The sequence below is a fragment of the Colobus angolensis genome, unplaced genomic scaffold (assembly GCF_000951035.1).
Source record: "Colobus angolensis palliatus isolate OR3802 unplaced genomic scaffold, Cang.pa_1.0 Scaffold67, whole genome shotgun sequence".
NCBI classification, from domain to species: Eukaryota; Metazoa; Chordata; class Mammalia; order Primates; family Cercopithecidae; genus Colobus; species Colobus angolensis.
The window spans coordinates 5,780,278-5,793,942 of NW_012120376.1; the positions used below are offsets into that span (position 1 = coordinate 5,780,278).

At 50.6% G+C, this 13,665-nt stretch overlaps 1 protein-coding gene across 1 annotated transcript in view; it reads left to right on the forward strand.

Moving 5' to 3' along the window:
* The window catches only part of CTDSP2 (CTD (carboxy-terminal domain, RNA polymerase II, polypeptide A) small phosphatase 2), a 44,491-nt gene that overhangs the window by 18,951 nt on the left and 11,875 nt on the right, over positions 1 to 13,665 (forward strand). The window contains exon 4 of the mRNA XM_011926199.1: positions 172 to 293. Coding sequence (XP_011781589.1) covers positions 172 to 293 — 122 coding nt within the window. The remainder of the gene's footprint in view (positions 1 to 171; positions 294 to 13,665) is intronic.

Genomic DNA, 13,665 nt, shown 5'->3' on the forward strand with positions numbered 1-13,665 from the left:
CCCGGCTGCCTCTGGCCAGTTTCGCTGAGCAAACAAGCCCGACTCCGAGGCCCGGCCAGAGCCCCTCCCTGCCCGGTGCGCTCCCCCGGGGCCGCCGCTGCACACACAGAGCCGCGTTTGTTTAGCTCGGGAGCGGTGTCCCTGGTTACATAATTCGCCGGATGGCATCAGACCCGGCGTGGTTCTGAATCGCGCAGCGAAAAAGTGCGAGTTCTCTGTGGGCAGGGGCTGGCGGCCCCCGCCTTCCAGAGCGTCAGGTGGAGGCGCGAGGGGGCCCGCAGGCCCTCGCCGGGGTGAGGCGGCGGCCGAGGCCTCTACCGGGGCGGGAGAAAGCTGGGGAGCGAGGGTGGAACCTCTTAGTTTGGTCACAGTGGGGGACTCGAAACTCTTTCCCCCTCCGCCACGTTCTTCTGGCCTTGAGGAATGTGTCCAAAATAGCGGCAGAATTTCCGCGGGGTGTAAGGACGAGTGTGGCATTTCTCTGGAGAGCCCCCGGACCCGGGCCACCTGGCCCCGGAGGCTGGGGCGGGAGCTGGCTCCTGGGGCGGAATCCGGAGCGCTCCCGCCCCTCCTCCACAGAGCGCGAGGGGCCGGTGCTGCAGTTGAACACACTGAGGCCTAAAGCCTGGTGGGCGGCCAGCTTCGGGGCCTATGTGTGCCCCACGTCTACCCGTTTGGCAACATTAGTCAGCAGGTCACTAATTCCTGGGGTTCACGTTCCAAGGAGCTCCCCCAACTTCCCTAGGAGTAAAGACGCTGAGTTGGTGGTGTCAGCCTCTCCCAAATTTCCCAGTGGAAGGAGAGGAGCTGGGAGGGGGTTAGGGGTGGGGGGAGGGGGGCAGTGTGTTCCTCTTGCATCACTGGCCGGACTTTAAATAAGCCTGCCCTGAGGAGGAATGAGCCTGGCCTACACAGATCTCAACCCCCCAGAAGGCTCCGGCCTCCCTGACCTCGGTGTTGCCATGATTTCTGCTCTCCTGGCTGCATCACTAACCAGACTGTGACCCAGGCGGCAACTTCACCGCCTCTGCTGGCTGCTCAACTGTGCTGACGGCTGAAAAAGGGAGGGAGGCTGTGTGTGTTCATAGCTCACTCCTGACTGTTCCCACTCCCTTCCCAAACTCATCCCAGGAAAAGACCCTAAGAGCTAGCCAGAGGGGAAGAAATCCAGATGTGGGGAGATTCAAGAGGGGGCAGTGGTGATGAGTAGGGGGAGGAGCCCTGTGCTCTGGAGTGTGCCTTGGGCATCGTGAGACCACGCGAGCAGTAAGGGATAGGTGGACTGCGCCGGGGCGTCGTAGAAATCAGAGCTGGAAGTTTCATCCACCAGGGTGAATGGCAGGCCACAGAATAGATAACAGCAGAAAGCAAAGGAACTGGCTTGGCAGTGTTAAGTTGCTGGTGTTGGAGTTTCTTGGAGTTAATGTTTCTCTTTTTTTGTGTGTGTGGTTTAAGCCAGCAGCCACTGGGTCTCTCCCTCCCCATGTAATTTTTTATTTTTATTTTTTAATTGAGACGGAGTCTCACTCTGTTGCCCAAGCTAGAGTGCAGTGGCGTGATCTCAGCTCACTGCAGCCTCCGCCTCCCAGATGCAAGCAGTTCTCCTGCCTCAGCCTCCCGAGTAGCTGGGATTACAGGCGCGCGCCATCACGCGTGGCTAATTTTTTTGTATTTTTAGTACAGACGGGTTTCGCCAATTGCCCAGGCTGGTCTCCATTCCTGAGGTGATCAGCCCGCTTCAGCCTCCCAAAGTGCTGGGATTGCAGGCCTGAGCCACCGCGCTGGGCCCCCTCCTCAGCCCCTCCCCATGTAATTTGATTGCATTCCAGAGAAGGCATACTTTCTTCCTGGGCTGCTTAGGCACCCATCAACCACTAAACCAACTTTCTGAGTCCCACATCATTTACAAACAACCTACATCTTCAAAACAAAACAAAAAACAAAAGCTGGGGGACTGGGGAAGCACATGTTTTAATTAGCTCCTTTTGGAGTTCCTCCTTGTCCCCACTCCCTCCTGTCCATAACATCCCATCTCCATGCCTTGCCTGCCTTTGGAAAAAGGGGAAGAAGGAGTGTGAGGTACTTATTATTAATAAGTAAATTTCTGGAAAGAAACAAATTGCTCCTAGCTTGGGTGGCTGTTTAGTGAAGTTACTTGCCATTGCAGATTTTTTTTTTCTTTTTTAGCATTCTGTTCTCTGAGGTTTAAGGCTGTCTGGGTGTGTTGATGATTCAAAAGTAATTACAGTAGGGGAAGTAGAACAAAGTTGCTGAAAGCATTGATGATAAAAGCACCAAAATTGGATCATCTTCCCAGACAGATGGGTGAAATGGCTTTCTGGTACAGCAAGGACAGGATTGTGTGTAACATCAAACAGAAAAAAGAAATGTTAATATCAGCTTGGCAAGAATGGCTGTTTACTGCAGCTCTATATGAGATTGTCACCCCATTGCTTAGAGGTTGTGACCTTGGCTTTCGGATTAGATGGGGAAAAGCCAAGAAAACAAGACCCACCCTGTAACCTCCCAACATGAAATGAGAACTGGTGGAGGCAGCCTCTTCGGGAGCTCTCTGACCCACACGCTTTTTGGAGGAATCAGAGATTTTTTTGTTGTCCATGAATCCTGATGCCCCTTCCTCTCAATGATGCCTTGGATTACCTTCTCACATGCGGAACTGGACAGGTTCTGATAGCTCATCGCAAGGATTCTTCTGAGAGACTGACCATCTCTGAAAATTGGGATGTGGCAAGTTTTCAGGGTGGCTAGCTCTTTTGTTATCCGCATAAGGGGGAAATTCTGCCTTATTCCCTCAAGAAGTTGTTCAGGCACCCTTCATTGTAGATGTAGCCAAGACTTTAACTTGAAAAGCTTAGACATGAATCTTGCTGGAAGCTTCCTTCCATAGCTTGCTACATGGGGGGCGGGAAGCCTCCATGTTTATAGCTGACTCCTCTTCCTGCCCTGCTGGTGCCTCTCACCTTCCTTTGCCTACCCTGGGTCTTGGCCTCTTTGTGCTCTCACAGTGACTGCTGAGGCTCCCTCCTGCATCTCCTTTGGAGTTTTTCCCCCATCTTGGGGTAAGGGTTGGAGCCTGTGTGGTGACTTAAGCTTGTGTTTGCTCCTGCCCCCCAAATCGCAGAGGAGTGCTGATAAATCAGCAACAGAGTTTGTAAATGTCTAACCTCTGGGGCTGGGGGTTTGCAGTTGGCTTGCAGAGCTTTCCACTGAGCAGCACTGGAATTGCTGTGAAAAATCCCTCCGAGGATGGCAGAGGTGGGGGTGTTTCTTTGTCCTCTCTTCTCAACCATAGAGGTCTTAAAGAAACTGGGTAACACAAAGGTGTCATTTCATCCTCTCCGTGGGACCTTCCAAATCACTTATCATGGATTTTGTTAAAATGGTAAATACTAAAGAAGTCACATTTCTAGCCAACGTGAATTGATGCTCCCAACCTGTGGAGAATTAAAGTGTTTATAAATAAGTATGGGAGAGAAAAGCAATATGTAAATATATATGGGATTGTGTGTGTATGTGTGTACATATCAATACATAGCTTCCCTTCCTCTTCCTCCTCCATTTTTTTTTTCCTGCTAGTTTTTGGGTAATTTGGGGTATTGTCTTTTATTCCCATCATGGTCAGTTTGGTTCTTAGATTGGATGAAGTGGGACCAGGGTCGGGGTTAAAGTTTTCATTGTTACTTCAAAGCATTGTTTCTGAAGCAAAATTGCTTCAGACCTGGGTTCAAAATCCCTTCTTTTCCTATTCACAGTGAGACTTGATAAATCACTTGATAAATCACTTTAGTAACTTATCTATGAAACAGTGATAATGATATCTACCCTTCTATTATACCTAGTAGGTGCTTGATAAATATGAATGTCCTCCTTTTTTACACAGTGAGACTACTCTGTTCGCCTTCCTCCATTCCCCCAAGGACACAGTGTAAACAGCACGTAGTCTTGTGGGTTTTAGTTTTCAAGACAGGTGGCCAGGGGTCAGAGGGGACACTGACTGTGGGGGCTTGGGCCTTCTGGAAGGATCAACCTCTGAGGCTTACAAAGAGCCTTGCTGCACAGACCCCTTCTTTGTGTCATGTGACTTGGGATGTGATTTTATCTGCCTGGGCTTTGGGACTTTTGCCATTGTGTCTGGTGCCTGGGCATCTGGGGGTGGGAGAAGGCCAGGCATGTGTCCCCTCTGAGTCTCTAAAGTCTAAACCTCCTTAGAGGTTCTCAAATATGGATATAACGAATATTCAAGACAACTGTGTGCTACATTCTCTCACTGTTTGCTTTGAGAGTTAATGAATTCAGAGAAATTGAGGTTTCTTTTAGGTAATTTTAGTAAAAGGGGAAAAAGAAAATGGGGTTTGAAGAGAAATAGATGTTCTTAAGCTATTTGTTTGCTGCTGTGGTTTTGGGGTCCAACATTGAGAAAGTACAAAAGCAGCACTGATCTGCTTTTCATCTTGTCTTAGTCTAGCCAGCTCTGGGAAGCATGGAATTAACTTGCCTGTCTTGGGGACGTGGGATTGGGTGTGGTCCTGACATACTTCCCTCCCTCTTCTGAAATGGAGGAGTAGTTGTGAACTGGGATGCAGATGAGCACATTAACATGCAAATCTTACGAAGAAACTACTAGAAATTAAAGTGGATAAGTTGACTTCTTAAAACTGGAAGCATCTCTGGACCGGAGACCAAATAGAATGGAGTTTCTTTGTTTGGCAAAATGCCCAGCCCTTCAGGTCTGAGTATGCCTGCACCAGGATCTGTTATCACAGGGTACTCCAGTGAGCGCCACAGCCTCCCTCTAGGCAAAAGTGTGTATGCCCTGTTTTATGTTAGCTATTCTAGGAGTTAGCCTTGAACCTGATCTCTGAGTGGATCTGACCTTTCCATTTCCCTCCTAGGTGCTGTAGTCCTTCCCCAACCCCCATCCCCCCAAATCAGACTTTGCTCTTACTCTTTTATTCTGTACCTTCTTTTATTTCTTGCCATAGCTTTTTCCATCCTGTTGAATTTGCACTTTCCCACCTGCACTTTTTCTAGGGAAGAAATATGGCCCCAGTCCCAGTGAGAGCCAAGCAGACTCATGGAAAGGCTCGAATTGCCTGTGGAAGGCTTCCTGGATAGTAGATCCCAGCTCTTCTGTTCCCACAGTAGAATAGAACTAGGACCCCTCTTTCACAGGAACAGGGGCCTGCAGGTAGAGACAGCAGACCCAGGTTTTCTGTCTCACATCACATAGAACTATCCCTAGAGAAGAAAACCGGATCCTGGGCATGAGTTCTCCAAGGCTTACAGAAACACTGAGCCAGTCAGATATGGTAGGGAGAGGGGCCAAGGGGACTTTGGCTGAATTGCCTTCTAGCCCTCGGTTAGTCAGAGACCCTGGCAACCTTTAGTTGTTGGCTCTCAGCCAGGGACACACATCAGAGTCTCCTGTGACACTTGCTAAAAATACAGACCCCCCACCTGGGATCTACTGAATCAGCTCACGGGCAGGTGGGTCAGGCATGCATGTGTTCCAAATGCTCCTTGTGGCTCTGACAGGTGCCCCTGGAGAAGAGCCAGGTAGGCACAGCAGTGGCCCCAGCTGCCTGTTTTGCCCCGAGCAGGAAAATTCCTCTTGGTGGTCCAGTTTTACTGTTTGTTAAAGATCTGTGGCTCTTCAAGAGGAGTCCTAAAGTTTTCAGAGTAAATTGACAGAGGAATGATCCATCCTTGTTGACCCAGTAGAGGTTATAGCCAGTATTTATGGAGTACTTGCCATAGGCGAGGTACTATTCCTAGCATTTTGTATCTAGTACCTCACTTAGTTCTCCTGACAACTTTTCCTTTCCAATAAGAGGAATTAACCTCACTTAACAAATAAAGAAAACTTTCTCTTTTTTTTGACAAGGAGTCTCGCTCTGTCGCCCAGGTTGGGGTGCAGTGGCACAATCGGCTCACTGCAAGCTCCACCTTCCGGGTTCACGCCATTCTCCTGCCTCAACCTCCGGAGTAGCTGGGACTACAGGCGCCCGCCACCACGTTTGGCTAATTTTTTTAATTTTTAGTAGAGATGGGGTTTCACTATGTTAGCCAGGATGGTCTCGATCTCCTGACCTCGTGATCTGCCCGCCTTGGCCTCCCAAAGTGCGGGGATTACAGGCGTGAGCCACCTCACCCACCCGGCAGATAAGGAAAACTTTCACAGAGAGTGGGGAAGGACTTTGCCCAAGGGTACATGGCTCGTGTCAGCCAGACATTTGCATTGTCTGGCATTTCACTTTTTTGAGTGCCTTTGAGTTCATGCTTCAGGTGCATGCTTCACGTAAAGCCACCTTTTAAGGGACCATGCAGGGGAAACCTTTCCAGATTGACTTATGAGGAAACTGAACCCCAGAGAATTGTGCCCTAGCAAGGCCACGGAACTGCTGAGAAGCTGAACTGGAGCAAGAACTGGGTTTCCTGATGTCTAGATCAGTGCTTTCTCAAGTGGACTCACCTATACGACTTGGCTGGTCCTAGGTGAAGCTGAGGGGTGTGGGGGGAGGTCCCTGGAGATGGGTGCCTCCCTGGCAGACTCCTTCCAGTCCTTCTGCAGAGGCCAGCCACATGAAGGAGGAACTGGTTGGCCAGCCTCAATGAGTGTGTATGTGTGTGTGCAAGTGATTGCTTTTTGTGGAGTCCCGGAAAACATCATTTCCGGTTTGGCCCTGTTACTACCTCTGAAATGAGGTAACCTCTGAAATGAGTTAGAAGAAATCTCTGTGGTCCCTTTAATGTGAACATTTTGAAACGGGGACTGAGGTAGGAGTATGAAAGTGCTCTGTGCTTAATGAGTAGCAGTTGACACTTATCAAGCTTTTGTTAGGACCAGGACTCTCACTGAGCTCCCCGTAATTCTGACACTGAGAAACAGGTAGTCTTCCCGTTTTGCAGATGAAGAAACTGAGGCCTATGGCTGCATACCTTACACATGGCAGAGCCTAGATTCGAACTCAAGTCTGGGTGCCTTGTGTATTGTTCCCTGGTCAGAACAGATACCCTTGCTTTGTCCTGTGTCCTCCTACTTTCTCCAGCTCACGTTTGTATCAACCTAAAGCAGGCCTATATACCTGGAAGGGAAAGAAGCACTGGATTCTTCCTAGGCTTCATCTGTATCCAAGCATTCCAGGAGTCAAGGGCACAGCACCAAGGCAGGAAGTTGAAATACTCACTGAGAGGGCGTCTGTGTGTAGCCCCTCCCACAGGGGCTTGTTCTACACCTCCTTAAGGGGAAGGAGGGGTTGAACTCCAGGTGGGGAAGTGTGGTTTCCAGTCCCTTACAATCTTTGCTCTGGCTGGTGCTACATAGGGCAGGGTCTCCTGCTGAGGCAGGGGCAGGATCCAGCCCTTTTGAGTTTTCTTGGATGGCATCTCAGGCTTGTCCCTGCTCCCCTGTGGGCTTCTGTATCACTTCCTGACATCCCCCAAGAGCCCTCTGGAGTGGGGCTTGCAGGGCTGAGCCTGCAGCTGACTTGTCTATGAGGAAATGCCTCCTCTGTCTCTGGTCTAGGACCTACTACTTCTGGAGGCCCACCCCAACCCAGCACGTTTTTAAAGTATGTTAGAGCTGCGCAGGAGGGTGTTTTGGGAATAACTCCTTTAGAGGCTGATTCTGAAATCAGCATCCTTTAGAAGTTGCCAGAAGTCCCCTGCTCCCAAAACTGAGTCTTCTGACCTCTAGCTGAGGTCAGAGAACAGACTGCTGAAGGGGCAGAGACAAGAAAGTGTGTGACCTGTGACCCTTGCCCCACAGGTGGCATTAGGGGCTCAGGTCTGAAAGAAGAGACGGCCATGTAGGGAGCTCTCCTGCCCAGGGAAAGGGAACTAATGGAGATACTGGCTTAGGTAGGAGTGCCCCAGTTGCTGGTGCCCTCCCTGCACCAGCGTACAACATGCTGGTATGAACCAAACAGCATGGCTAAAACTGCTTTTTAATTTTTTTTAATTTAATTTTTTTTTTTTTTGAGACAGAGTTTCACTCTGTCTCTCAGGCTGGAGTGCAGTGGTGTGATCTCAGCTCACTGCAACCTCCACCCCTTGGGTTCAAGTGATTCTTGTGCGTCAGCCTCTAGAGTAGCCGGGATTACAGCAGCTCGCTACCACACCCGGCTAGTTTTTGCATTTTTAGTAGAGATGGAGTTGCTCGAACTCCTGATCTCAAGTGATCCCCACCGCCTTTGCCTCCCAAAGTGTAAAACTGCTTTTTTCCAAAAACGTCCATGCAGTTAGATTCACAGTTACTTTTTGGAACTTTGGGAGCCGGTGCTAAGGTGGGTCTGGCCCTGCCTTACTTGTTAGTGGTAGAGAACAGTGTCAGTGGCCGGGTGTGAAAACAGTACACCCTCCCCATTGTTTGCAGTCTTTTGGGGGCTGTCTAGGCATCCCACCCTCTTTTGTTCCCTGCCGACTCACCTGCTGGTCCCAGGAGCTCTTCCGTCCACCTGGCACTTTAGGGTATGTCCATAGCCAAGGCACAGATGCCCCTTGCAGAGGACCTGGGAGGACTTCTCTCCATGGGGGAGTCCCAGTCAAATGTGTCTTGGCTGCAGGGTTCAGGCAGCCAGCCAAGAAGGGCCGGAAATGCTCCAAATACTCTCCTTCCTCCAATAGCTGAGAGGAAGGAGGCCCCTCAGAGGGGCCATTTTATAGTGATAGCCAGGCTAAGGCTAAGTCCTTTGCTGTGGGGGATGGGAGGTGGTGGGGAAGGAAGTATTTCTGGGGGATGAACCAAAAAAGAAAACAACTTTCTTTTTTTTTTTTTTTTTGAGACGGAGTCTCGCTCTGTCGCCCAGGCTGGAGTGCAGTGGCGCAATCTCAGCTCACTGCAAGCTCTGCCTCCCAAGTTCACACCATTCTCCTGCCTCAGCCTCCCGAGTAGCTGGGACTACAGGCGCCCGCCACCTCGCCCGGCTAGTTTTTTGTATTTTTTAGTAGAGACGGGGTTTCACTGTGTAGGCCAGGATGGTCTTGATCTCCTGACCTCGTGATCCACCCGTCTCGGCCTCCCAAAGTGCTGGGATTACAGGCTTGAGCCACCGCCCGGCCAACAGAAAGCAACTTTCTACGTGAATGGGCTTGTTAAAATCTGATTGCCTCAGAGGTTACCTTCTGCCAAATGCCAGGCAGATGTGTGAGGAGTTCCTTTGCTGGGACACAAAGCTGTGTTGTTGACAAAAGTGGTATCTGGACCTGACCTTCAGGAGAAGATTAAAAATACTGTTTCCCTGGTCACTCTGGTCTTCATTTGTGTGTATGTGTTCACATGTTAGTACATGCACATGCCTTTTTTTTTTTTTTTTTTTTGAGACAAGGTCTCACTCTGTCACCCAGGCTGGAGTGCAGTGGTGCAATCACAGCTCACTACAGCCTCGAACTCCTGGGCTCAGGTGATTCTCCCACTTCAGCCTGCCAAACTGGGACTACAGGTGCACCTAGCTAATTTTTTTTTTGTAGAACAGGATTTTGCCATGTTGCTCAGGCTGGTCTTGAACTCCTGGGCTCTAGTGATCCACCAGGCTCGGCCTCCCGAAGTGCTGAGATTACAGGCTTGAGCCACCTCCCCCGGCTCATACATATGCTTCTTAAGAGGCAGAGGCAAATAGTGTCCTCACCTGGTACTTCTTGAGGGTGGTGGGGGTGAATACCAGGGGTGATTTTTGTCTCAAGTGAAACGTCTTACTTGCTTTTGTTTTTCACAGAATACCTAGTCAGGGAGTTTGTGAGCTGGAAAACAAATTTTGTTGTGGATTGGGGAGAAGGTATAGGGGCTGTTTTGACTTTCTGAAACCTGCTCATGATAGAGCTCTCAGGCACCTTTCCCTCGTCTTCTTGGGCTTCATCCACGTGATGATAGTGGGAGGGCTTCTGAGCTGTTGCTGGCCTCCTGGAATGAGGCCCATGATGTTGTCAATTAGTGGTCCTCTCCCCTTGGATAATTAATTAAAACAAGCACAGCATTTAGCTCTAGAGTTCGCACAGTGCCTTACTCTAACTTCGTTTATCCTTTCAGTCCTGAGTGAGGGCTTGCTGTTATCCCAGTTTATGGATGAGGAAACTAAGGCTCCAGAAGGCTGTGTGGCTGAGTCAGTAACTGGCAGAGCCCGGACCCCAGCCCTGATGATCCCCAGTGGGGGCATACTCCTCACATCCCCTCTTCTCCTCACACCCCGCCTCAGTAGGAAGCCTTGCAGCAGTGAGCTGGAGGGCTGGCCTGGCTTCCCTGTCTTCAGCCACCAGCTCACTTTCTTCTTAAGCCAGAGCTGCTTCCCTCATTGGGTCTCTGCTGGTCCTCTCAGACATCTAGCCCCAAACCAAATGTTTGGGGCAGGGAAGACAGAAGCACGTCTGCATCTGGGCAGGAGAGGAGGGCTGGATGTCCACAGAGGGTAGCAGGGAATGAAGGAGGGAAAGCAGCTTGTCCTGGGGCTACATGGCATCCGCTGGAGTCCTGTCCTCCCTGGTTGGGGAAACCATGTGCAATGAATTTCCTGTGCGGGCCAGGCGTAATGGCTCACACCTGTAATCCTAGCACTTTGGGAGGATGAGGCAGGAGAATCGCTTGAGCCCAGGAGTTCAAGGCCCCATCCCTTTTTTTTTTGTTTGTTTTTTTGTAGATGGAGTTTTGCTCATGTTGCCCAGGCTGGAGTGCAATGGCATGATCTTGGCTCACCACAACCTCCACCTCCTGGGTTCAAGTGATTCTCCTGCCTCAGCCTCCCGAGTAGCTGGGATTACAGGCATGCGCCACCACGCGCAGCTAATTTTGTATTTTTAGTAGAGACCAGGTGTCTCCATGTTGGTCAGGGTGGTCTCGAACGTCTCGAACTCCCAATCCCAGGTGATCCGCCTGTCTTGGCCTCCCAAGGTGCTGGGATTACAGGCGTGAGCCACCACTCCAGGCTAAGACAGGGTTTCTCCATGTTGATCAGGCTGGTCTCAAACTCTTGACCTCAGGTGATCCGCCCGCCTTGGCCTCCCAAAGTGCTAGGATTACAGGCGTGAGCCACCACACCCGGACTCTGTTTTTTTTTTTTTTTTTTTTTAAAGAAGGAAATCCCTGTGGGCCTGTAAATCCTCTTGTGCCCAGTGTTCCTCTCCTGGAAAGGCAGGCTGTGCCCCTCCCCATCACACACAGATGGGTAGGGGCTGGCCTGCACCTGGCTGTCAAGGACACAATGCTGAGTGCTGGCTGAAAGGAGCCATGTGAAAGGCTCTTTGACACAAGTTTCAGATCCCTCTCTGAACTCTGTGGTTCCCTCACCCTTAAACCCAAGAAACAATGCAGGTCTTGGACCAAAGCTCCTGGCTCCAGCCCCTCCTTCTTCCTCTTCCCCCATTGTTATCTTCATCTCCCAGAGGTATCTGCTGGTCATAGCAGGTGCAGGCAGATTCCCTGGAGTGGAATCCCAGAACCTTGCGCTGTTTTACCCCTTCCAACTTTGACAACCTGCCCAAGAAAACCTGGGGCAAGGGGCAGGGGCTAGACCCTAGACTGGTCCTTTACCAGCTCATCCTAGAGAGGCAGAGAGCAAAAGTTCCCAAGAAGACTGTAGTCCTAGCTACTTGAGAGGCTGAGGTAGGAGGATTGCTTGAGCCTGGGACATCGAGGCTGCAGTGAGCCATGATTATACCACTGTACTTCAGCCTGGGCAACAGAATGAGACTCTTGTCTTAGAAAAAAAAAGTTATCCAGAAGAGACGTTGAGAGTGCCCCTACACTTCCCATTTGTTGCATGAGTAAATGTGTATGAGACCCTATACAGGGTAATGGTTAAGAGCCTGGGCTCTGGGTTCAGGCAGATCTGGGTTTGAATCCTGGCTCTGCTGTCATACTACCTGCATGACCATCAGCCAGGTTACTTAACCTCTCTGTGCTTTAGTTTCCCTTCTGTAAAGTGGAGAACTAGTGCCTACCAAAGTGTTAATAGTAAGGATTAAATGAGGCTAATGATGTCAAGTGTCTAACGCAGGCCTGGCACATCCGTGATGCTCAGTAAACATGCCGGTGGCCTAGAAAGACTCAGTGGCTTGCCTCAGGGCCCCAGCTCCCTCAGTGTTCATCTTCCTCTCCTCACATAAAGGAGGCTTCTCTATCTAACTCTTCTGGGCTGTTGCAAACTAGTGGGGGCTTCCCCAGGTCTTGGCTCTGTAGACGTGACAGGCCCTGGAGGACCCTGGAGTCATTTACTCAGCCAAAGTTACTGAGTGCCTGGTACGCAGAGGGTCACAGAGGCTGATGAATGCACTGAGTTGCGGCCATTGTGGGCCTTTCAGGGAGGCAGCCATGCTGGGAGAGGCTGATGCATTCTGATGAATTCTCTGGAGTAATATTTAGAAAGGTAAGGAGTACAGCCAGCCTGGAAAAGGATTGGAGGGAAGCAGGACCCCATCAGGGGAGTGGGGAATGATGGATGCCTGAGGTGTTGACCTTGCTGTTGTGGGTCTGAGGTACTCTGCTTCAAGCTCCTGCCCCCAAGTTCAAGGCATTTGTGGGCTCAGAGGCCCAGAGGCTGCCGGCCACATTGTGTTTTTGAGAAGACCCTCATCTCCTGCAGAGTCCAAGCTCCCTCCCTGTTTAGGACTGAGGCGTTTCTGCCTGTTGGGCTCCCTGCAGCGGGCACAAGCCAGGCCTTTCCATGCCCCCAGCCAGCTGCCCCTTTCACCGCCCCCCCAACCTCTCAGGATTACTCAGCCTTCACAGCGTCTGTCACTAAGATGCTGAGTGCATTCCTGACAGCCTCTCTTCAGGAAAAGCCCAGGCTGTGTGGCCTTTTAAAAAAGGCTCTGTGCCCGGGTTAAGCCTCTGATTGTGGTTCTGCATGAAGAAACCATAAACCAAAGGGAAAGCAATGGTTCAGCTTTGGTCTTGGAGCTTTGTGTCAGCGTCTGCCCTGAGTCCCTGGGCGTAGAATTTAATGTGAGCCATACAGGCAGGTGGGGAAGCTGTCCTTTCCCTCCAATTTCAGCAGAGAAATAGGGAAAGTCCAAGGAACCTCTGTCTTGATGACTTTTCTTTTTCCTTTTTTTTTTTTTTTTTTTGAGCTAGAGTCTCGCTCTGTTGCCCAGGCTAGAGTGCAGTGGCCTGATCTCAGCTCACTGCAACCTCTGCCTCCTGGGTTCAAGCGGTTCTTCTGCCTCAGCATCCCAAGTAGCTGGGACTACAGGTGTGTGCCACTACGCCCAGCTAATTTTTGTATTTTTAGTAGAGACACGGGGTTTCACGATGTTGGCCAGGCTGGTCTCAAACCCCTGACCTCAGGGCAATCTGCCCACTTCGGCCTCCCAAAGTGCTGGGATTACAGGTGTGAGCCACCATGCGCGACCTGTCTTTTTAAATTTGAGATGAGGTCTTACTATGTTGCCCAGGTTGGTCTTGAACTTCTGAGCTTGACCAGTCCTCCTATATGAGCCACCGTGCCCAGCTTATCCTGGTCTCTTTGAGCGCTGGGCTCTGCTGTGAATTTTTTCTCCTTGATAAAGGGCTCTGGGGGATGTCCCCAGCACAACTTCATGACAAAATCCCTGTCCCTGGAAATCTTGGTTCCTCTTCCAGAGCCAGGAGCTTGAAAGTGATGTCTAGGCTTTTAGGCTAATTGCTGGAAAGGCCCAGTCATTTTCTAAAAGGTTTCC